The following is a 24101-nucleotide window of genomic DNA, read 5'->3' as shown; positions in this document are numbered from 1 at the left end:
TTTTCTAAATTACATATATATGCATTAGAGTATGATATTTATCTTTCTCTTGCTGACTTCCCTCTGTATAATAGATTCTAGGTTCGTCCCCCTCATTAGAACTGATTCACACTCTGTATAATAAATTCTAGGTTCGTCCACCTCATTAGAACTGATTCAGTTGCGTTCTTTTTACTACTGAGTAATATTCTATTGTGTATATGTACCACAACTTCTTTATCCATTCATCTGTCAATGGACATCTAGGTTGCTTCCATGTTCTAGCTGTTGTAAAGAGTACTGCAGTGAACAGTGGAATGCGTGGGTCTCTTTCAGTTTTGGTTTCCTCAGGGTATATGCCTAGGAGTGGGATTGCTGGGTCATAGGGTGGTTTTATTCCTAGTCTTTGAAGGAATCTCCATACCATCTTCCATAGTGGCTGTATCAATTTACATTCCCACCAACAGTGCAAGAGCATTCCCTTTTCTCTACACTCTCTCCAGCATGTATTGTTTGTAGACTTCTTGATGAGGCCCTTCTGACAGGTGTGAGGTGATATCTCATTGTAGTTTTGATTTGCATTTCTCTTATAATGAGCAATGTTGAGCATCTTTTCATGTGTTTGTTAGTCATCTGTATGTCTTCTTTGGAGAAATGTCTGTTTAGATCTTTTTCCTACTTTTTAATTGGGTTGTTTGTTTTTCTGTTACTGAGTTGTATGAGCTGCTTATATATTTTGGGAATAAATCCTTTGTCAGTTGTTTCATTTGCTATTATTTTCTCCCATTCTGAGGATTGTCTTTTCACCTTGCTTATAGTGTCCTTTGCTGTGCTTCACTTTTTATGGATTGTTAAAGATTGTTATGAACTGGTATTTTGGATTCAGACCGGTCTGTGTCTGCTCAAAGTTACAGAAAATAGGATGCTTCTGCAGCGCTTACACATCCTGTTCTGGTAAATAAATGCCAGGCAAAGCAGAAGCAGATGTTTCTTCATGCTCTCATTGCAGACATTGGCAAATTTTGCATAACAAGTGAATAGCTAACTCATCCTGATGTTACTCTTTTATTAATAGTCATTGTTGATGTTATATATTCTTTCCTTTAAGGGAAAAGAAGTTATAAGATTTGCTGACAGCCAAAATCTCATTCAAAAAAATGAAGCAGCCATACTTAGATTTAGAACACAGACATCAGTTTGCATTTTGACCTGTTCAGTGACTGTCTTCCGGCAAAGAATAGACAATTCTTCAAAATTATACACATTTTGCTAATTAGAAATCTCTTGGAGAATCTCACTGCCATTCATTTTCAACTAGCATCAGGTATTTTGGGAAAGTGTGTCTGGATATTTCAACTCTTGTTTAAACAGAATGTGGCCTTCCCTGGTGGCTCAGTGGTAAAGAATCCTTTTGCTAATGCAGGAGACGTGGGTTCAATCCCTGAGTCAGAAAGATCTCCTGGAGAAGGAAATGGCAGCCCACTCCAACATTCTTGCCTGGAAAATCTTATGGACAGAGGAGTCTGGTGGGCTGCAGTCCATGAGGTCACAAAAGAGTTAGACACGACTTAGCAACTAAACAACAACTACTACAATATTTCCTCTGACTGCATTTATATGAAAGCAGTTGCTGGACAGTGTTAACTGGTTGACTGTTTAAAATGTTTTCTACTGCCTTTTTCTACGCTTCTGAATCAGTTTAAGTGAAGACTATTATGAAATTGTGACGGAAATTTCTTATCTTTGTTAATCAGGGTTTTCTTCATTCTGTTTAACCAAAGCAAAATACAGAAATAAGTTGCATGTGTAGCCTTTGACTAAAAAAAATATTTTTTAAACAGCTTTAGTATTCTCAGACTGTTGATATGTTTTTTAAGGATTAGACTGTCATTTTTTTGTTTGACTGTGCATATATTTTCTTGGCTCAAAATTCAAAAAGTACCTGATTCCCTCCCTCAGAGCTAACCACTACTATTATTATCTTTATTCTTAGTACTTTTCTTTTAAAAGTAGAACTCCCACAGTTCTCCTAACCTGATTTTTATCCTCCTTTTAAGATCCTAAATATGATTATTTTATGGATTCCAAAAGTAATGCTTCAGTTTAATTGGGAAAAGTATATAAGTTGAGTACTTGATTGATTTTTACCTAGTATTTTCTTAGCTACACTGTTCTGGGGGACTACAGATACTGGACAGTTGTTTAAGGTGGTTTGTATAAATAAATTATAATACAGTGATGTGTCCAGCAGTAGAATTACAGGAATAAAAAAGGAATGTTTAGTGATATTTTCTGGAAATACTGACAGGTGGAAGTGGGTCTGAAGCTGGGTTTTGAAAAATGAGTAGTAACTTAGGCAGATGGGATTGGAGATGGAATTCCAGACAGAGGAGGAAGAGCAATAGAATGTACAAAAGGTAGAAGCTGTTAATGGTCTAGATTGTTGAATGAACAATAAGGATTGGGAAGTAGTGTGGTGAGAGCTGGAGCTAGACAGGTTATGCATTTTGTGAAAGGTTTTAGCATAGTGCTAAATTAGATGGGGCCAGTTGAAACAACTGCAAACTCTTAATATAGGATTAGTGTTGAGAAGAACCACTTTGTTGGCAGTATAGGGAGTGAATGAGAACAGGGTGACATTAGGAAGCAGGGAGAGTAGTGAGAGATGTATTATAATCTGGGCAAGAAATACATGATGAGGTTATGAAAGCAGGAACGGAGAGGTAGGAGAGGTATTCAGGTATTAGGAGGTAGCATCAGTGAGAATTGAATTATTTTATTAGGAGACAAAATAGTGGTTAAGACTTTGACATTGTATAGAACTTAGTTCCGGCTTTTTTTTTTTTTTTTTTTTTTTTACCTTTTATCAGCTTTGTGACTTTGTATCAGTTACATAATTTTAATCAATTTCCTTTCCTCATCTATTATAATGTAGTTGAAGCTTTAAGCAGCCTGCATTTAACTTTCTGAATTAATAATTCCTTTCCATTCTCCCAGTAAAGCAGGCTTATTTGATGTTCATGGCAAGCTCTCAGCTTGTTAATCTTCTGAGATAAGTAAAACTAAATGATGAAATTAACCAGTTGCATGGGACTCATCATACTATATGATGCCATTTATATGAAGTGTCCAGAATAGGCAAGTCCTTGGAGACAAAAAACAGGCTGGTTGGGGAAAGAGGAGAACAGGGAGTGACTGCTAGTGAGTATGGGGTTTGTTCTGGGGATGATGAAATGTTCTAAAATTGATGGTTAACACATCTATGTGTCACAACTCTGAATGTAATCAAAACCATTGAATCACATACTTTGAATTTTATGGTGTATGGATTTGAGGTAACAGGAAAACTCCACATCACTTTTAAAAATACAGTTGATAGTTTTGTGTGTAAGTGTTTTACTGTATCTTAGAAATTGGCCTAAATGGCACTAACACATTGTTTTAAGTCACCCAAGTAATCTAGATGTGGTGTGAGCAAACATTTTTACATAGTTACGAAAATACACAATAATAAAATGCTGAAATATGACTTTCATTCAATGATCCCCACTAATAAACTTGAATCACACAGGCCTTGGCACTACAATAGAAATTTTTGTGTGTAATAATTGCCATTTTAATATTTCATAGAAAGTCTTTGGATGTGATAGCTTCTTGTGTGTTAAAGAGCAACCTCTATTCAAAGAAATTGTGTGGCGTGGTTACAGAAATACCTGCTGTATCTGTAACTGCTGATGGTATTAAAAATACTGATTATTTTACCTTTGGCAATGGTACTATTTCTACTTGAAAGGGAATAATATGGAAGTCAGGAATAGTTTATTTAGTATGTGTATGGGAGAGTTGCGGATATGAAGTTTAGGTATTTTACTATAGAATGTAGGTATGTTTTCTGGTTCCTCCCTCTCCTGTATATACTTTGATTTTAATTTTTATCAAGTCTGTCTATCTGGCCTTTGCCGCTGTGGCCCATTGATCTGTCCATCTGTCTGTTACAGTGCATATTGGGTACTTCCAGACGTATGAATTCAGTGATGCAAAGGACAGGAGGGCTGCAGCAGCAAAGGTAGGACAGAATCATTCCAAAGACAAGTTATTAAAGGATTATTAATATATGTATATGTGAGCACATATTGATAGCAGCATCTAGTTATTTAAGGGCATACCATTTATCCTATAAATCGATATGGAAAGCCTGTTCTGACATGACAAATTTGACGTGTCTGTTTATAAAGGGCACAGTTTTACTGTTTTTTAAGCCAGAAGTTTACTTGGTATTCAGGCAACAAAGTAAATTGATATTTGCCACTATCTTTTTAAAAAATGATGAATAATAGAAATGATTAAATGGAAGATATTTATGATGCTTGCTTGAGATTCATGGACCAGGTTGATTTTCAGAAACTATGACAACAGAAAATCCCATTTGTAAAACGGGGAGAAGAAGCAGGCAAGATGGATTGATCTGGCCATGCATATATATTTATATATTAATGTTATATATCTGATCCTATTTTGATGAAAATAATTAAATCCTGGTGGTTCTTTTAAATTATGTAAGGAACCTTAAGGATTTTTACTTAAATATTGGTACCATTTACTCATATTTGTATTCATTTGTTTGCTAAATGATCACATTTGTAATAGCTGTTCCTGGCTTTTTTTGGGTAAATGTTGGATTAAAATGAGAGAGCAGCAGCACTTTTATACTGAATCCTAAGAGGTAAATCACAGCCAAGTTATAAGAACTTAGGCAGTGCAGTGCAAACATTTGAAGAAAAAGACGTGAAAGGCTTATATATTGTGTAATATAGTAAAGTGTTGGATTGCTTATTTATTACTCTAGTATTGGTTGTAAAGTGAGATTTTATAGGGATAACTGAATGATGCAGATATTTGCATCATTTTCTTTGCTGTTGTGCTTACAAAAGACAGGGGTTGTTTTTCTAGCAGGTAATTATAGCACTTCTCAAGGCTTCCTGAGTGAAAAGGCAGATAAAAGTTGGCATTTGGATTTCAGTGAAGATTACGAGATGTTCAAAATGACTTTAAAATGAAGATCTTAGATATCGGTAGCGTAAATTTTGGCCCCCAAAGTTAATAGTTACTTTAATAAACTCTATGTGCTATATTGAAGAGATCTAGTATACTGTCACTTGAATGTGAAAATGTATTTTGAAGTGACGTTTCATGGTATACTGTAGTAGAGGTATCTTCAATCAGTAGTGTTGAGGTGTGTTTTAAGATCTTCCCCGCACACACTGGGATTTTTTGATCTTAGAAACCTTTTTGGTTAACTTTTTAAAACTTTCATACCTTTCTTTCAAATGTTTTTTAGGTATTTCGTGGTGTAAAATAAATAACAAATTATTATTTATCTTTTTGTATGGCATGAATATTAGTCATGAATCTATAGTTTCTTCAGACTTGTCAGACCTAGTAGTCCAACTCAGTATAAAGAAAAATAGCTCTGAATTTCAGAGACCTAAGTTCTATGTTCTAATGTTGACTGCCACTATTGCCATTTCAAAAGTAACTTCTGCTTTTTGGTTTTCGCTTTTTTAAAATGCATGTTGGTAGAACCTTTACAAAATCTAGTTAATCTATGTCTTTGTGAAAAGGAATTCTTAGTAAGGGGGTGAAGAGGAAACTGTTTAACTGTATCTAAATCATTGCTAAGATTTGATTTTTTAAAGTTGTGCTTGTTTATGCTTTTGTCAATAAACTTTAATCTACAACTGACACTATTAAGAATCCTAAAATTTCCATTAGTCTGATAAAGAAAATGTTATTTGGTTGTTTTAACATTTTTTTGAATTGCCATTTCATATCCTTTGTGCCTTTTCTTATTGAGTTCTTAATATGATAGTTTTTGTAGTTCTTTTCATCTGTAATTTGTGGTTTAAAGTAATACTCCCATATAATGACAGATAAGAAAGTAAAGAGCTATTATGTCTTCATTTATACACCTGTTTCTTTTCATCACTCTTTGACATTATCTCTTTCCTCTTCCTTTTCTCACCTTTGTGGATCACAATTTATGCTAGCTAAATTTTTATGTTATCATAAAAATCAAGGTTATCATCATAACCAAGTCTTAGTTTGCTCATAGCTTGATTTTTAAAGTGACACCACTGAATGTTTGTTTTTATGGTTATATCACTGACAGTCCAAGTAGTCCAGTTTATACCTGGGTCATAGTTACACTTCTCCAGGAGCTGTCCATTTTGCTCTTCCCAGGATGCCCTTCCCACTAGGCCTCTTGTAATAGCCATCAGCCATGAACTTTTACATTACTGTTCTGTCCCTGTTTCTTGGATCTGTCTTTTTTCCTTAATACAGTCTCACTTTATTGGACTATATCCTTAATTTAACTCCCGTATACCTTTTCTCCACTGACTCTTATAATGTTTTCAGTTTGTCTTTAAACTTGGTTGCTAGATTGGCTAGTCAGTAAACTTCTAGACTGGGATGTTTATGAAAGATGGTGCCTTCTACATTCATGGTTGCTAATCTAATACCAGTCTGCTTCCTGTTTCTTGATGACTTTTTAAAAAAGTTTCAGCATTTTTTCTATATCCTTTTGTTCTGAAGAGACATATAAATGTGAATCTTCGGATTAAGTGTGTTGGGCCCTTATTGGACTCTTTAAACTGAGATGCTTGTGTCCTTTTAAAACTTTAAGAAATTTTTAATATCGCTTTGGCAATTCTCTCCTCTTCTTGGAGTTCCTGTTGATTGTTAAAAATAGTAGTGACTTTTCTTAAAAAACTAAGATAAAATTATATAAGAATGATTTCAGAGAGGATGCCTGTAAGAGTGCTGAACTTTCAACTTTCACAAGGAATGTGGTAATATCTAAAATGGAAAGATAGTAACTGAGCATAAGCATATTATTTAGGATAAATTTAAAAACAAGGAGAAACAGCTAAAAGAATTTTAAATGATTGCCTCAAAGGATTGGAAATCAGTAGCACCTGGGATATGGCCAAGATGGTTGTTAATCTTTGAGGTTACTATTAGCTTCTAAAACTTTTTTTAATTCTAAAATTAAAAAAAAAAATAAGTGATTCAGTGCAGTCCCATCATTAAAGGTCCACATTTAGTGATACTTCATTCTTTAAAATCCTCTCTGCAGATATTTGTAAAAATGCTCTTAGTCCAAGCCTTCAGGAAGGAAGATTCCAGTTGTATGTATCACATGGCTCTTTTTTAATTCTTAACCATTGAGCTGTGTATTTGAGGATAATTAGCAAGAGAATGTACTGGAGATGTACATGACTTGTTACAGCTTACTTGTAAAACTTCCTTTAAATGATACAAGAGAATATATTATATATTTTTGTCTATTTCAGGATCATTTGCATTTATGATCTTTAAAGACATTTACCATCTCTTTATTTTCAGGTAAAGTTTTTTGTAAAAAAGCATTTTTAAGATACTTTAAAAATTTACTTAAAACTTTAACAACTCACAGTATAAGCCGTATGATTTTCAAATAATCTCACATCTATATTCTACAAAATTTTGTGTACCACATGTACATGTGTAGGTTATGAAAAAGAAGTAATCAGTTGTTAATCAAAATCCTACCACTTACCAATAGCTGTTTTGAGTTGCTGTGTTGGGAGCAGAAGAATATTAGTTAAAAGAAATAACTTAAAGCACTAGGTCAGATACTGTTTTAAAAAAACAAAACAGTAGTAGCTGGGAATGTACATGTGTGTCTTTTCTGATTCCTCCACATGGAGAAATAACTATATACAAGACTTCTTAATGAGAACCTACTGTGTAGCACAGAGAACTCTACCCAGTGCTCTGTAGTGATCTAAATGAGAAGAAAATCCAAAAGAGAAGGGATATGTGTATATGTATGGCTGATTCACTTTGCTGTATAGCAGAAATTGACACAGCAGAGTAAAGCAACTATACGGCAATTTGAAAAACCAAAGACTTAACAATATTCAGTTTGCGTTATAGAACTAACTTTTGTATGCCATCTTTAGATATTTTGAAGATGGCTGTTAGTGTGAGAAGTGACAGTACATTGAAGTCACTCAGATGTTTTGTTTCTGTATTTGATGGAACACTTTCAGTATGTGCCACATAGCTACGTGGAATGCTAATACTTTGGGCTTGGAATCCAGAGGAGAGAATATGAGTAGATAACTCAGGGTTGCTAAATAATCTTAATTATTTCTCACAGTTTCAGAGCTATGAAAAAAATAGTAAAATAGGATAAGGTGGTTTATATATGATCTTCATTTGAGGTTTAGATTAGCTCCATTATGCCAAGATAGTTTGGAATCGGAGTTACCTGCTTCTTGGCCTTGCCTTTTAGACTTTTTTCCCCTTGTAATGAGAATTTTTAAGATCTGTTCTCCTAGCAGCTTTCAGATATACAATATGAAATTAACTACAGTCATCATGTTGTACATTATATCCTTGTGATTTATTTCATTTTTTGAAAACTTCATTCTTTTATTTTTGGTGTCGATGGGTCTTCGTAACCGTGTGCAAGCTTTCTCTAGTTGGGGTGAGCAGGCTCAGAAGTTGTGGCTCCTGGGCTTAGTTGCTCTGCTGCATGTGGAATCTTCCTGGACCAGGGATTGAATTCATGTCCCCTGCACGGCCAGATGGATTCTTATCCACCGTACCGCCAGGGAAGTCCTAGTTTTTTCCCTGCTCCTAACGGCAGTTAGGAGACTGAGGTCCACCAAAATCTTGCTTGAATGGGGCCTCATGTAGTGGTGAAGATTTAAAAGACTTAAAAGTTCTAAAAAGTTTAAAAAGAAAGAGTTAAAAGATCTAAAAAGTTTAAAAAGAGTTAAAAGATTTAAGATTGTTGTGTGACTTGGCTATTGTTCAGCTAGATGTGAAACTAGATAGTGCTATTAGAAGTTTTACATATTGTTTCTACTGTTCATGTAAATAATATCCCTTCCACCCAACCCGTTTGGTTTGCATTTGAATTTTTACAGAAAAATTTAAGTGATTATACACAGTTTAGTATCCTTCCATTTATAGAAACATTTCTTATTCTGATTAAACTCTTGACATTCTCTAGAGGTGAAATCTTTGACTCTTCAAATTTGAGATGACATAGAAGTAATTTCCTTCATAAAATGCCTATACAAGGGCAAATGAAAAAGAGCAAAGTCAAATTTGAAATGTTATTGATGGGTGGTTGGCTGGGTTCATTCAGTAACAACTTCTGGTACATCAAGATTAAGTTTATAGTTCAGATGCATACCTCAGAAAACTTTCAAGCAAAGTATCATGGATCTACAGAATTAAAATAGTCAAAACTTGTCAGTGTTAAATTTTTAAAAAATAATATCAAAGGGTAGTGAGTAAAGTGTGAACTTCTTGCTGAAATAATCTCCAGGAAGCACTTCAGTGGAAAAGTATCTCAAGACATTACCCTCAACATTCCGCCCCCCCCCTTTTTTTTAAACGTTCCTTCTCCCGATAGTCGCTTAGAAGTAAATATTCAAAACTGGAAACTTTGAGGATTAGTGTTGTTATAATTTTTTTTCTATGCATATAGTGTTTAAGCCATCTGAGAATTCTGTGATGTCTTCCTCATCCTCCTAATCCTCTCCATAATTAGGAGGATGGAGTAGAAAGCCAAAAACTTTATTTCTAAGACTGTTTTGCATTTAGGGTTTTTAAGATGTGAAATAGTTGTTGCCAGTTATTTAATAGATACGTGTGTGTGAGGTTTGAAGGAAGTTCATCTTTCTTCCCTTTTCTGCCCCCCATCCCTCTCTGCTGCTTTTTTCTGGGTTGTGAAAATGTGAGATTTTTCTGCAGTAGCAGAAACGCAGCATTGCATTATCCGTTCTTCAGCTTTCTATGTTACCAAGAGGCATTTGTAGCAAAGGCAGCAGGTAGGCTCTTGTGAATATCACCTGTCTGATGGTTATCTGGAGGCAGTTGTTGGCAGTGTCAGTGGTGATTCTTTGATCCCTTGGATCACAGTTAGCTGCCATTCTTGAATTTAGTAGCTCTATTGGTAGCTCAGTCAGTAAAGAATCTTCCTGAAATGCTGGAAACCCAGCTTCAGTCCCTGGGTTAGGAAGATCCCTTGGAAAAGGACATGGCAAGCCACTCCTGTATTATTGCTTGGAGAATCTCGTGGACTGAGGAGCCTGGTGGGCTACAGTCTGTAGGGTCCCAAAGAGTCAGACAGCAGTGAAGCAACAGAGCACACACATCGTTGCTGCCTTAAGGGGAGAGAGTCCCTTGTGCTTCAGCTGTCTAGTGTTCTGGTGTCGTTCTTGTAGACAGCCATAGCCTTACAGCCTATTCTTCCAGTCCTTGCAACCATTAAGTACCCAATTGCTCTTATTAACTCTCTCTTTCCTCAAAATATCTAGTGCTTTCTTTTCTGGCACCTAATCCTGATTGATCAAAGTCAAGAGTGTCTTTTGGTGACAGGATCCTACTCTTTAATTTTGTATATGGTACAGTGTAAGCTTTTGATACCTGGAGAATTTATTGTATGTATTTATTGTATGTCATTAACTGTTAATTGTATTGCAGTCTTTTAGTGACTCTTGGTATAAAGTACTCAGCATTCTTACATACTTTTAAAGGGAAGATGTTTATACCTGAATTATACATGATAATTTCTTAGAAGGAAATCAGGTATTTAGTTAAATCTGAGAATTTGGAAATGAAACTTTTTACAGTTAGTGTGACCAGCTCAGAATGTTGCTTCCTTATATAGTTTGTATCAGTGCTTCTCAAATTTTAATGTGCATACAAGTTAGTAGATGTGGATTGGGATTTAGGATTCTGCATTCCTAACTAACTTAAACTGCCTATTTTGGGGGGGATTATTTGTCTTTTATGGATATACATGTTTATTTACCTTTTATTGTAGGTGTTGCAAATATTTCTATACAGAAGTTTTTGTACTTAATGGCTTTTGGGTTTCTATGTTGCTTTAAAAGGCACATTAGTAGCCTGTAAAAATTTAAATCGGCAGTAGCTGTCTTAAGGATGTCTGACTCTTTGCGACCCCATGGACTGAGGAGCCTTGATTTTTCAGTCAAGAGTACTGGAGTGGGTTGCCATTTCTTTCTCCAGGGGATCTTCCCGACCCAGGGATCAAAGCCAGGTCTACTGCATTGCAGGTAGACCCTTCACCGTTTGAGCCACCTAGGAAGCCCTCTTAAGGAGGTCAGATTAAGCTGAATAGAAAAATAGAAGCATGAGCCCATTCTTGTGTAGGAAAATTGTCAAACTGAGTTTTGAAATGAAATCTACAACCTGTTCTATTTCAGATCAAATTTTGAGATAAAGCTAGCCTTTGTGGGGTCTTTTCTATGTATTATAAATTTTTTTTTTTTAATTTTTAGCTTTTCCCTAAAATAAGGATTATCTCTTGAGACTTTTCAAAAATAGTTGCTTCTCCATAGTACTAATCCTAGGAATGTCATTCAATAGCTTGGTTGATCTGCCAGGGGATTCTGTCATACTCTAGAGTGTGGGCATGTCTGCATGTATGCATACATCTAGAACTGTGGTTCTCCACCTTGGCTGCATGTTGGAATGCCAGGAAGCTTTCACTAAATGGTACTGCCAAGATTTTCCCATTTGCACCCAGTCCCCTCCTCCATCTCTCCTCCCTTACTTTGCTTCTGATGTATTTAGCCTTGGATGTGGGTTGCACATCAGTTTTTTAAAGTGCTTCATATGATTCTAATGGACTACCATAGTTGAGGACCATTTGATCAAAGAATAGAGGATGATAGTGCATAAAGTCAGCTGGGACAGTTGTCATATTGAGACCCACTTTTTAAAAATCCAGAAATGGAACTTTGGACATATTTTCAAAGCAAGCACTACTGCTATAACCACAGAATGTAATTTTCTTCAAATTACTAAAACACTAAGCCACTGTGTTCATATCGGAGTTCTACACATGCACTTCAGAGCCCTTCATAGCGGGACTGTTCAGGGCAGTAGTCCCTAATTTTGGCTCATACTGCTATTGTCTGGGGGAACTGCAGGTTATAGTTGGGTGAAAAGTACACATATCCGTTTCCCATTCCAGACAGTTGAAACCACGTTACTGGTGCTGAAGTCATGTATTGATATTTTTACATTTCCAGAGGAGATCCTAATATGTAGCCAGTAGGGGAACACCATTTTTTAGAGCTTATAACTAGAGATCATGTGAAATTTTAGATTGCCTTATTGTCCTAAAGGTTAAATATATTGCTGCAAGTATTAGTTTTCTAATTATGGTGATTTTGCTCATTAACTGATTTTATTTGGCTTGTTTGTATCATCTTCTTTTTTTTTTTAAAGAAACACCAATAAGAATTGGTGCATTTGAACTGTGGTGTTGGAGAAGACTCTTGAGAGTCCTTTGGACTGCAAGGAGATCCAACCAGTCCACCCTAAAGAGATCAGTCCTGAGTATTCATTGGAAGGACTGATGTTGAAGCTGAAACTCTAATACTTTGGCCACCTGATGTGAAGAGCTGACTCATTTGAAAAGACCCTGATGCTGAGAAAGATTGAAGGCAGGAGGAGAAGGGGACGACAGAGGATGAGATCGTTGGGTGGCATCATCGACTCAATGGACATGAGCTTGGGTAAACTCTGGGAGTTGGTGATGGACAGGGAGGCCTGGTGTGCTGCAATCCATGGGGTCGCAAAGAGTCAGACACGACTGAGGGAGTGAACTGAACTGAGTGACCTCCAGGTCTGTCCACGTTGCTGCAAATGTCAGAAATTCATTCCTTTTGTGCCTGAGTAATATTCCATTGCATGTATATACACCACATCTGCATCCATTCTTCTGTTGACGGATGCTTAGGTTGCTTCCATATCTTGCGAATTTCACGTACTACTACTGTGACCATTGCAGTGCATGTATGTTTTTGAATTGGTATAGAAATACCCAGGAGTGTGATTGATGGGTTGTAAGGTATCATTGCACTTTTAATAGTCAGAATTCCATTATGGGTGCTCTAGTACAAGTTAATTACTTTTAAAATTTATATTTTAAATTTATATTTCAATTTGCATACACTAAATTTATACTTTTCAGTTCAGTCTCTCAGTCCTGTCTGACTCTTTCTGACCCCATGGATTGTAGCAGTCCTGGCTTCCCTGTCCATCACCATCAAGTCGGTGATGCCATCCAGTTGTCTCATCCTCTGTCATTCCTTTCTCCTCCTGTCCTCAATCTTTCCCAGCATCAGGGTCTTTTCCAATGAGTCAGTTCTTCGCAATAGGTGGCCAAAGTATTGGAGCTTTAGCTTCAGTCCTTCCAATGAATATTCAGGACTGATTTCCTTTAGGATTGACTGGTTGGATCTCCTTGCAGTCCAAAGCACTCAAGAGTCTTCTCCAACACCACAGTTCAAAAGCATCAATACTTAGGCACTCAGCTTTCTTTATGGTCCAACTCTCACATCTGTACATGACTACTGGAAAAACCATAGCTTTGACTAGAGGGACATTTGTTGGTAAAGTAATATCTCTGCTTTTTAATATGCTGTCCAGGTTGGTCATAGCTTTTCTCCAAGGAGCAAGCTTCTTTTAATTTCATGGCTGCAGTCACCATGTGCAGTAATTTTGGAGCCTAAGAAAATAAAGTCTCACACTGTTTGCATTGTTTCCCCATCTATTTGCCAGAAAGTGATGGGGCCAGATGCCATGGTCTTAGTTTTTTTGAATGTTGAGTTTTAAGCCAGCTTTTTCACTCTCATCTTTCACTTTCAGCAAGAGGCTCTTCAGTTTCTCTTAGCTCTCTGCCATAAGAGTGGTATTATCTGGATCTCTGAGGTTATTGCTATAAGACAATGTACATCCTCGACGTACTCCTTTCTCAGTTTGGAACCAGTCCATTGTTCCACGTCCGGTTCTAACTCTTGCTTCTTGAGCTGCATACAGATTTCTCAGGAGGCAAGTAGGGTGGTCTGATATTCCCATCTCTTGAAGAAATTTCCATAGTTTTTTGTGATCCACGCAAAGGCTTTCAGGTAGTTACTTTTAGGTATATAATTCCATGAGTTTTGACAAATGCCTAGAGAATATAAATTTCATCTCAGCCAGCTTACAGAACAGTTCCATTATCACCCTCTAAAAGGCTCCATTCTTATATCCTGTTTGTCCAAATCATACCACCCCCCAACCCCTGGCAACTAGAAGATTTGTATACCATCCCTATATTTTGCCTTTTCTACCTTGTCATAAAAATGGAATCTTGCAATAATATGTAGCCATTTGAGTATAGCTTCTTTCACTTGGAGAAGGAAATGGCAACCCACTGCAGTATTCTTGCCTGGAGAATCCCATGGATGGAGGCGCCTGGTGGGCTATAGTCCACAGGGTCGCAAAGAGTCGGACACGACTTTCACTTTCTTTCACTTAGAATTTGCATTTGAGATTCATATGTACTGTTGTAACAATAGTTCTTTGTTGGTGAGTAGTATTCCATCCAGTGGCTGTACCACCATTTGTTTATACATTCCCTAGTTGCAAAACGTTTAGGTTGTTCTCTGTTTTTACCAGGTATGAATAAAGCTGTTTTATATATATATGTGTGTGTGTATGTGTTTGTATGAGTATATATATATATATATGGAGAGGAAATGGCAACCCACTCCAGTACTTGCCTGGAAAATCCCATGGACAGAGGGGCCTCGCAGGCTATAGTCTGGGTTGCATAGGGTTGGACACGACTGAGCGACTGACACACACACACAGACATCTTCATACAGGTTTTTGGGTGAACATAAGTGTTCGTTTCACTTGGGTAAATTCCTAATAGTCAGATTTTGGGGTTAAATATTATGTTTAGCTTTATAAGAAGCTTTGAAACTTTTTCTGGTTGGCTGTATTGTAGCTGTCCTGGGTCTTAGTTGCAGCATGCAAGATTTTCTAGTTGCGGCATATGAATGAATCTTAGTTGTTGCATGTGGGATCTAATTCCCTCATCAAGGATTGGACCTGGGTCCCCTGCATTAGGAGTGCAGAGTCTTAGCCACTGGACCAGCGGAGAAGTCCCTTGTTTAGTCCTTGCTTGCATTCTATTCATGTTTAGTACAGCTTTTGGTTTCATTTATTTTCTCTTGTTTTTCTGTCTTCAGTTTTATTGACTTCTTTTTATTAATTCTTCTGCTTGTGTTAGGTGTAGTTTGCACTTAAAATTTTTTTTAAAATCTTTCTTCATTTCTAATGTAAGCATTTAACACAATTTCTTCCTAAACAACATTAGCTACATTTCACAAATTTTGATGCTTTGTATTTTTGTATTCCTCAGTTCAAGATGTTTTCTAATTTTCTTCAAGACTTCCTCGTTGACCCTTGGATTACTTAATAGAAGATGATTTATTTTCTGAATCGTCTGTTCAGTGGATTACTGAGAGAGGAGTTTTGAAATCTTTAAGTATAATTGTGGATTTGTCTGTTTTACTTTCATTTCTGTCAGTTTTTGCTTCATTTATTATGGGACTTTATTGTTAGGTGCATGTTTTCTTGGTGACTTGGCCTTTCCACTGAGATTTCTTTGTATCACTGGTAAATTTTCCTGTTTTGAAGTTTATTTTGAGAAAAACAGCTGCTGCAGCTTTTGCTTGATTTGTGTTTTGCATAATACATCTTAAAAAATTTTTTTTTACTTTTAGTCTCTGTATATCATTATATTGGGCAATGGGTTGTTATATAAACAATATATAGTTTTCCTTAAAAAAAAATTAAACTTTCTGTCTCTTGTCTTTTATTTTCATTTAGCAGCACAAAGATTTCTTTTTTTAGTTAAAGCATAATTGACATATGACCTCAGTTTCAGGTGTATAACATAATAATTTGGTATTTGTATAGTTACCTCTGTCTTTTAAGTGTTGTTTTTTTGTTTGTTTTTTCCCCGCTTTTCACATTTAATGTAATTATTGATGTGGTTGAATTTTGGTGTTTTAAATTATTTTCCTCTTTTGTCTTCCTTTTCTGCTTTCTTTTGGATTGAAATTTTAAAAATATTCGACTTTATATATGTATTGGTGCTTTTCTCTCTCTCTCTTTAAGTGGTAGCTCTAGGTGTTATATACAAATATTTCACTTCACAGTCTCCTTAGAGTTAATATTTTCCCACTCCAAGTGAAACATAGAAACCTTACACCTATATGGATAATGTTTTTATCTGTCCCTTTGTATTGCAGTTGCCATATGTGTTACATCAGTATGCATTTAACCTTTCCCCTCACCATAACATATATAATTTTTGGTTTACATAACATTATAATTTTTGGTTTCAGCAATTCTGTTTATTTTCAGAAACATAAGAGGAGAAAAATAGACTATGATATTTACTTATTTACCATTTCTGTTGCTGTTCCTCCTTTCCTGAAATTCTGGGTTACCCTCTGCTGCCATTCCCTTTCTATTTGGAGAACTTCTTTAGCAGTTCCTTTAGAACAGGTCTGCTGGCAATAGTTCTCTTGGTTTTCTTCTGTCTGAGAATATCCTTTGCTTCGATTCTGAACTATACTTTCATTGAATATAGAATTTTAGGCTGGTAGCTTTTGATATTATCCCACAGGACCCCAAGACTTAATACACACACATACACACACACACTCACTCACTCTTGTTATTGACATATCTTTGAGTTCACTGACTGCTCTCTCATCTCCTCTCTGCTCTTGAGCCCATCCAGTGATATTAGAGTTTTTTAGTCCTAAAATTTTCCATTTGGTTCTTCTTTCTTTTTTAAATAATTCGAGCTTCTGTCCTAAGAATCTCTCCCATTCATTTTAAGGTGTTCACCCTTGCCTAATGTGTCATGTTTTTAACAGACGCTTCAAAAGTCTCTGATAATTATAATATCTGGGTCATCTTGGGGTCAGACCCAGGTAATTGTCTTCTCCCTTGATAGTTGGTCAGATTTTTGTGATTGTTCTTGCTTTGTTTCTGGTAGTTCTGTATTCTCTCCTGCATGTGTAGTATGTTGTGTGAGATTCTGTGTCATCTTAAAATCCTTTCAAAAATGGTAAGGATCTTTTATTTGTTTTAGTAAACAAGTCAACCCAGTTAGGTTCTACCTGCAGTTCTTTCTCACCTTATGTACAGGTTGATTCCATTAGCTGTTCAGTTTTCTAAATCTTTGCTATGTTCACTTTGTCCCTCCCATTCCCACTAGGTTGATCTAGGATTTGGGCAGCAGTTTATATCATAGTTCTGTTCTGGAAACTTCTCCTATTCTTCTTTGGCTGTTCCACACGTGTATTGCTTGCATTTGTGCCTAGGACTTGGTTCATCATAGAATTAGGAATCTGCTTCTGCATCTCTCAGTGATTTCCTCTGTCTCCCAGGGGCTCTTTTCTTCATTCCTCTAGCTGAATGTATGGAGTTCTCTTAGTTTTAGTTTTCTGCCTGTCATGCCTTGAGGTGAAGTGGCAAGAGAAAAACAGAAAATAGTAGGGATTCTCTCACACTCTTCACAACAGACTTCTTCCTTGTTCCTCTGTTCAGAGCAGTGGGTTTTCCCTGGTAGTTCTCTGTGGTCTGCAGTAGTGTAGTTTCATGGCTGGGACTGGTCTCAGGCCAAGGTTGGGAGAAATAAATAAAGGAAAATGAAAAGTATTCTCTCTGACTTCTCCAGGGGCATTTGCCCTAGTCCTCTGACCAAGAAGGTGCGCTTGTATGAGTTTTTGCTGATCATGCCTATTACACAGTTATGCCTATTTGGCCCATCCTTGTGTCCAAGCCAGGAGATAAAACAAACAGGATACTTATTACCATCTTATTTGTTGTTCTTCCCTGTTCTCCCCAATCTACCTGCTGTTATTTAATTGTTAGAGGACTCTTGTTGGTTGTATTTTGTGCAGAGTTTTTAGTTGTAATTGGTGGGAGGGAGATGCCAGGACCAAAAGTCAGATTGTTCTGTTTTTTAAATAAAAATAAACATGATTAATGTGTAACTTTCATTTGACTAAAGGTACCCATTTTTAAGTATATAGTTTGAGTTTTGATAAAGATTTTTCCCTCATCATTACCAACCATCACATTTTTCAGTCCCTCAAATGCCCTTGTGCCTTATAGCTTTCTGTCATCCCCTCCTCATTCTGCCTTGAATTACCCTGTTGTGGAGGATATAAAAGATATTTAAACATATGTAAGTAATATTTTAAATATTCCTTTGGATTCTCCCACATGGAATAAATGAAGGAATATTAGATCCAGATTGTCCTAGGCTAGAATTTCCAACTATTGTACTTAATTAGAGTTATGATGGAAAAGGGGATGGCACGCCACTCCAGTACTCTTGCCTGGAAAATCCCATGGACGGAGGAGCCTGGTAGGCTGCAGTCCATGGGGTCACTAGGAGTCAGGCACGACTGATCGGCTTCACTTTCACATTTCACTTTCATGCACTGGAGAAGGAAATGGCAACCCACTCCAGTGTTCTTGCCTGGAGAATCCCAGGGACGGGGGGAGTCTGGTGGGCTACCGGCTGTGGGGTTGCACAGAGTCGGACACAACTGAAGCGGCTTAGCAGCAGCAGCAGAAGTAGATATTGGGTAGTTTTTGTGTACTGCTGGAGCCTAGTCACAGTTCTCTCATATTTGAAGTGGGAAGTGGGCATATTTCCCTTACAGAGTGCTTTGGGGATTAGATGGGGCATATCAAATACTGTGTTGTGCCTGTGTGCTCAGTCTCTTGTCATGTCTGACTGGTTTTTGACCCCAGGGACTGTAGCCCATCAGGCTCCTCTGTCCATGGGATTTTCTAGGCAAGAATACTGGAATGGGTTGCCATTTCCTCTCCAGGGGTTCTTCCCTACCCAGGGATCGAACCCACATCTCTTATGTCTCCTGCATTGGCAGGCAGATTCTTTACCACTGGCACCAACTGGGAAGTTCTTACACAGGGTCTGGAATACAGTAGATGTACAATAAATGTTATTTTTCCATCACCTTTCCTTATATTCAGTGCACATAAATGACTTGAGCCAGCTGCACTGAGATAGTGACCAAATATATTTATTTAGTATTGTGAAATATTCTTTGCCCTGAAGTGTAGATCACTGGCAAAATATAGCTATTTGGGCATTATGATGTGGTTTAGCCAAATTTTCCAGTATCCTTTATCCAATTTCCCCAGTATCCTTCTGGGGAAAATTTTACGGCATGTACTCAATAAAGTATGTACATTATTTGTTTAGGTCTTTATTGAATTTGTTACAGTATTGCTTCTGTTTTATGTTTTGGATTCTTGGCCAAGAGTCATGTGGAATCTTAGCTCCCTGACCAGGGATCGAACCTGCATCCACTGCATTGGAAAGCGAAGTCTTAACCACTGTACAGCCAGGGAATTCCCTGTAATTTGGTTTTTTGGCCCTGAGGCCTGTGGTATCTTAGCTCCCCAACCAGGAATTGAACTTTCTTCCCAAGCATGAGAAGGTGAAGTCTTAACCACTGGACTGCCAGGGAGGTCCCTGTGTACATTACTAAACAAACACTTACACCTACACAGAAATTTTTGAACAGCCAAAACCAGAAAGATTGCCATGTTTTCTTCATCCTGGGGGACCACTGGTCTAATGTTCTGAATCCCTTTGGCAACAGGCAAGTTTAGGGGTGGAACCTAGGAATCTGTTTTTTAATAGAACATTCCATAGTTATTTTTGAAGAATCAATAAAGCAGGTTTAGAAACTCTGGATGAGATCAGTTTTTGATGTGGGATCTCAAACACAGAAAAGGCACTTAACAATATTAGGTCAAAGAGGGCATTTCCCCACCTCTCACAGTTTTCTCTTTACAAGTTGAGACTTAACAGTTCCTGAAAAATTTTTCCCAGTGGCGGAGAATCCAGTGTTTTGGATGTCCCAAAGTTATAGTTACAAAATTCCAGTGAGTACTACTAAATTTCCCTAATTGATGGGATTATTACCCTTATTTTAAATATGACTGAATAACTGTTTCAGTTACAGGCAAGTGAAAGTTGCTCAGTCCTATCCGACTCTTTTTGATGCCATGGAATTCTCCAGGCCAGAGTACTGGAGTGAGTAGCCGTTCCCTTCTCCAAGGGATCTTCCCAACCCAGGGATTGAACCCAGCTCTCCTGCATTGCAGGTGGATTCTTTACCAGCTGAGTCACAAGGGAAGCCTACAATCCTGTTGTAAAAGAGCTGGATATGTGATAAAATCTATATTCTGTACAAATATTATAATTTAGGGTGAGCTAATAGGTTTCTTTTCACCTATTCTTATAGACTGACAGTGTTTTTCTCAAATGGTGTGTTGAAGGAAGATTCTTAAGGAAGTCTGAGTCTAAGAAGTAAGGAATACCTAGATGGATTAGCAAAATGTGCTTGGAGCAGAGGGTTGGGACTTACCATATTTGCATCTTTGGCTTTTTTGCCAAAGGTTAGTCAGACACAACTTAGCAACTAAACAGCAGCAGCAGTGTGGATGTCTGTGAATTCTTGTGACAAATGGTATTACTGAGAATAATTGATAGGGATTTCTTTCATGACGTTTTTATACAGGATTGCTTTTAAAATAAATCAGTAGATGTGTGTTATTAATTCAGCTGTGACCAACTCTTTTGAGACCCCATGGACTGCAGCTTGCCATGCTTCTCTGTTCATGGAATTCTCCAGGCAAGAATACTGAAGTGGGTTGCCATTCCCTCCTCCAGGGCATCTTCCAGATCCAGGCATCAAACCCAGGTCTCCTGCGTTGCAGGCGGATTCTTTGCTGTCTGAGCCATCAGGGAAGCCCAAACACTTACTGTGCCGGAACATTGCTGTCTAACTATGGTTTATATGCAGAGACCATTTTTGAAATGTTACTTGATACAATAAAATCATGCATAAAGTACAGATAAGCAGACTCAGGTTTGAATTTCAGTTTTGACATTGTAACTAGCTCTGGTGTCTTTGAATAAGTTGGATTTCCTTCATCTCCTAGGCCCCATCATCTTACTGAGGTAAAACTGTTCACTAGTTTCATGGAAAATGGGAGGGTCTGTGACATCACTGCATGATGATGGGGCAGTAGACTTTGGACTCTGTGGTTTCCTTTGAGAAATGAAATAGTGATTACAGATGGTACTCTATAAATCATTTCATAGTGCAGGTATTTTATCTTTTTCATTAAGTGTGGGCCTTTTGAATTAAAAATGGTTTGGACTGATTAGAGCTATTCAGTACATAAAATATTAGAAACTTTATTGATTTACAATGTGTTGATGTGGCAGTCTGTTAAATCTAATTGCAAAAAAGTTCACTTTATTAGTGCTTGATTTAATACAGTAGTTTTTCATTTAATTTCTTCTTGGCTTATTGTGAATTCTGCTTTAGAATCTCATAGAAACATGACATTAGTGTGACAAACTATTTGTAAATAGTCTTGCTCTTAAAATTTTGTATTTTCTTAGGGGAATAAAGAAATACCTTAGGAAAAGTAATTTGGGTGGGGTGTTATAGAAGAGTAAATTCAACCTAAAAAATTCACTAAATGTCAGTAAGTGCTATTACCTTAAAATGACTTTTTTTCCCCCCTTTAGAATCCAGCAACTATCACAAGAATACTCCTTAGCCACTTCAATTGGGATAAAGAGAAGCTAATGGAAAGGTAAGGAACTATATTGTGAGCTTTATACTTAGAAGTTATTATGGAAAGCCTGTTGAACTGAGTTTATGAGACACAAGTAAGGGATTGATTTATATACTTAGTGAACAAACCCATGTATGAATAGTATTTGCTTTGATATATTCCCCATCTGTAAGTTTTGCAATAAACTTAGTGTTAAGGGAACTCAGGCTTGTTTCTTCTTTTACTTTGGAGGTGAGGTGTGGGGACTCTGCTTCAATATCTTCTATAATACATCCCCTTGAGTACTGAGAACTAAAAGTAGGTGTTTTTTTGTTTTGTTTTTTGAGGACTTAATATATTAGAACACATGAATAAGATCTTCTTTTAATTACTTAAAACTTTCTTGCCCATAAACTTTTTTCTGTGGCATAATAGTGACATTTCTTTAATAAATATAAAGAAGTTGCCCTTCTAAAACAGCTGTTTGGAGTGGTTCTCTGGTTTCAGTGCAGGACTAAATCCCATTGGGCATTTTCTCTCTGGAAATGTTTCTGGTTCTAAAGGCAAGAAATTACAAGGACTAGAGAATGACAGTAATACTGCCTTCTTTATCTTTTTGTCTTTCTTAGATTGGAAATTTGGAGCACTTGGTAATAGGATGAGACCTGTTATTTATTCTATCAGTCTAAAACCAGCAGTTCTAATTTTAATTTTAAAATTACATACAGTTTTTGTTACAACCTGAGAATCCAAGTATTATGAAAAATAAATGGAAAATATTTCCTGTGTGACTTTAAAATCAAAAACGCTTTGCAAAACATGTTAGTTAATACCAACAATAGTATGAAGTTTCTCACATCTTGCACCCCAATACAATTTAATAGTAACAGCAAAATTGTTAATTATTGAGCCCTCTGTGCCAGGTATTATTTCATTTCATCTTAGTGATAGCTTTATGGAGCTACAAATTATCATCCCCACTTAATAGTTGTAGACCCTAAGACTTTGAATATTTGCATGTGTTTTGTAACACAAGGAGTTAGCACTTAAACTCAGATTTGTTGGACTCCAAAGCTTATGTTCTTAGACACATACTGTAGAACTTTCCTAGGTGCTTGAAGAATAAAATGCTCCTTGACTAGTGTGGTGGGTTCCTCCCCACCCATTTTTGCATGGATCTGACCTTTTATGAAAAAAATCAGTGGTACTTTTAATTTTGGTCAAGTTTTTTTCAAACTTACTTTATGACACCTCTGTTAGGAAAAAGGTAGGTTTCATTGTTTACATCTGATACTCCTCTGCTGAGCTAGACTTTTTATAGTTTGTTTCTTATCAGTGTATCTCTCTAAAGGCATTCTCAAATTTGCCTTACAGCATTGCTGACACTGTTGAAAGCATTCTTCAATTAAATACTATACTTAAGTATGAATTGAAATAGGTGGCTTCTGGAAACTTCTAGTATGTGTGAACATTGCAGTTTCTCCTTGTAATTCCAGTTTTTGTTTTGTATATTCTGGACTTGTAAATTCTTTTGTGTTTTTAAATCAGTGTGCAATACCTTTTTGTCTCACATAATGTTTCACATTATATCCTATGTTGTCTGATGGTAGCACTGCTATACTTTATTTTGTAATTACTAATAAGTTTAGATTTAGTTACTGATTTCTTTGATTTGTGCTTTATATTTACCGTGTTTTCTGTTGGGTTATTTGGCTTGCTCAAGTTTCCTTTCCCTTTGTTTCCCCCTAATAATTTCAGAGTTATATGTTTTATTTCAGTTTTTTAAATGATCACCCTTACAGTTTGTATATGCATACTTAACTATAAGTTTATAACAGTATACTATTTATATTTGTGTCCTACACAAGACAAAAACTGTAGCATAATTTTCTTCTCTGTCCTCCCCTCTTCCTCTCTCAGTTGGATAAGTTGATATTTTGAAGTTTTCGTTTAATGTAAAGCATTTTTACTGTTAGTATATTTAACTTTTTTTGTTTTTTGGCTAAATTTTTTTTTTCATCCCACTGTTTTCTCCATATTTACTTTTTCCCTGCTCCAGAATAATACATTCTTTAGTGCTCTAAGAGAAACTCTTTTTTTTTTTTTTAATTTTAATTGGAAGATAATTACTTTACAATATGGTGACGGCCTCTGCCATACATCAGCACGAATAGAGTGTAGGCATACATGTGTCCCCTCCCTCAAGAGAAATTCTTAATAGTTTGAAATTGTGGAGTAAGTTTGGAAAATATAGCTAATTGCACACTTTAAGTCTGAGGACTCATGTTTTTAGTTTGGGAAATCCTTAGCTATTATTTGTTTAATATTACCTTTTCTCCATTCTCTTGTTGCTTTCTAGAATTCCTGTTGGTTATATGTTGAAACTTCTGGATCTCTTTTCCACCTTTTTAAAAAATGCTTCTTCTGTGCTTGTCTCTTTACTTTGGTCTGTGAAAGTTCTTCAGGTTTACCTTTAATTCACTAACTTGCTTTTCTTACTGCATCAGCTGTTTAGCCATCTTGAATTGTTTAACAGTATCCAACTTATTCAT

At 36.5% G+C, this 24101-nt stretch overlaps 1 protein-coding gene across 2 annotated transcripts in view; it reads left to right on the top strand.

Moving 5' to 3' along the window:
* The window catches only part of ARIH1 (ariadne RBR E3 ubiquitin protein ligase 1), a 106543-nt gene that overhangs the window by 23033 nt on the left and 59409 nt on the right, over positions 1–24101 (top strand). Inside the window, exons 2-3 of one of the 2 annotated variants that reach the window (XM_040227398.1) lie at positions 3978–4045; positions 21521–21588. In XM_040227398.1, coding sequence (XP_040083332.1) covers positions 3978–4045; positions 21521–21588 — 136 coding nt within the window. The remainder of the gene's footprint in view (positions 1–3977; positions 4046–21520; positions 21589–24101) is intronic. The other variant, XM_040227397.1, reaches the window with a different exon arrangement.

Source organism: Oryx dammah, unplaced genomic scaffold, assembly GCF_014754425.2.
Source record: "Oryx dammah isolate SB20612 unplaced genomic scaffold, SCBI_Odam_1.1 HiC_scaffold_26, whole genome shotgun sequence".
Classification (NCBI taxonomy): Eukaryota; Metazoa; Chordata; class Mammalia; order Artiodactyla; family Bovidae; genus Oryx; species Oryx dammah.
Note: the sequence above shows the minus strand (reverse complement) of the source record. Positions and strands in the feature narration are given on the sequence as shown.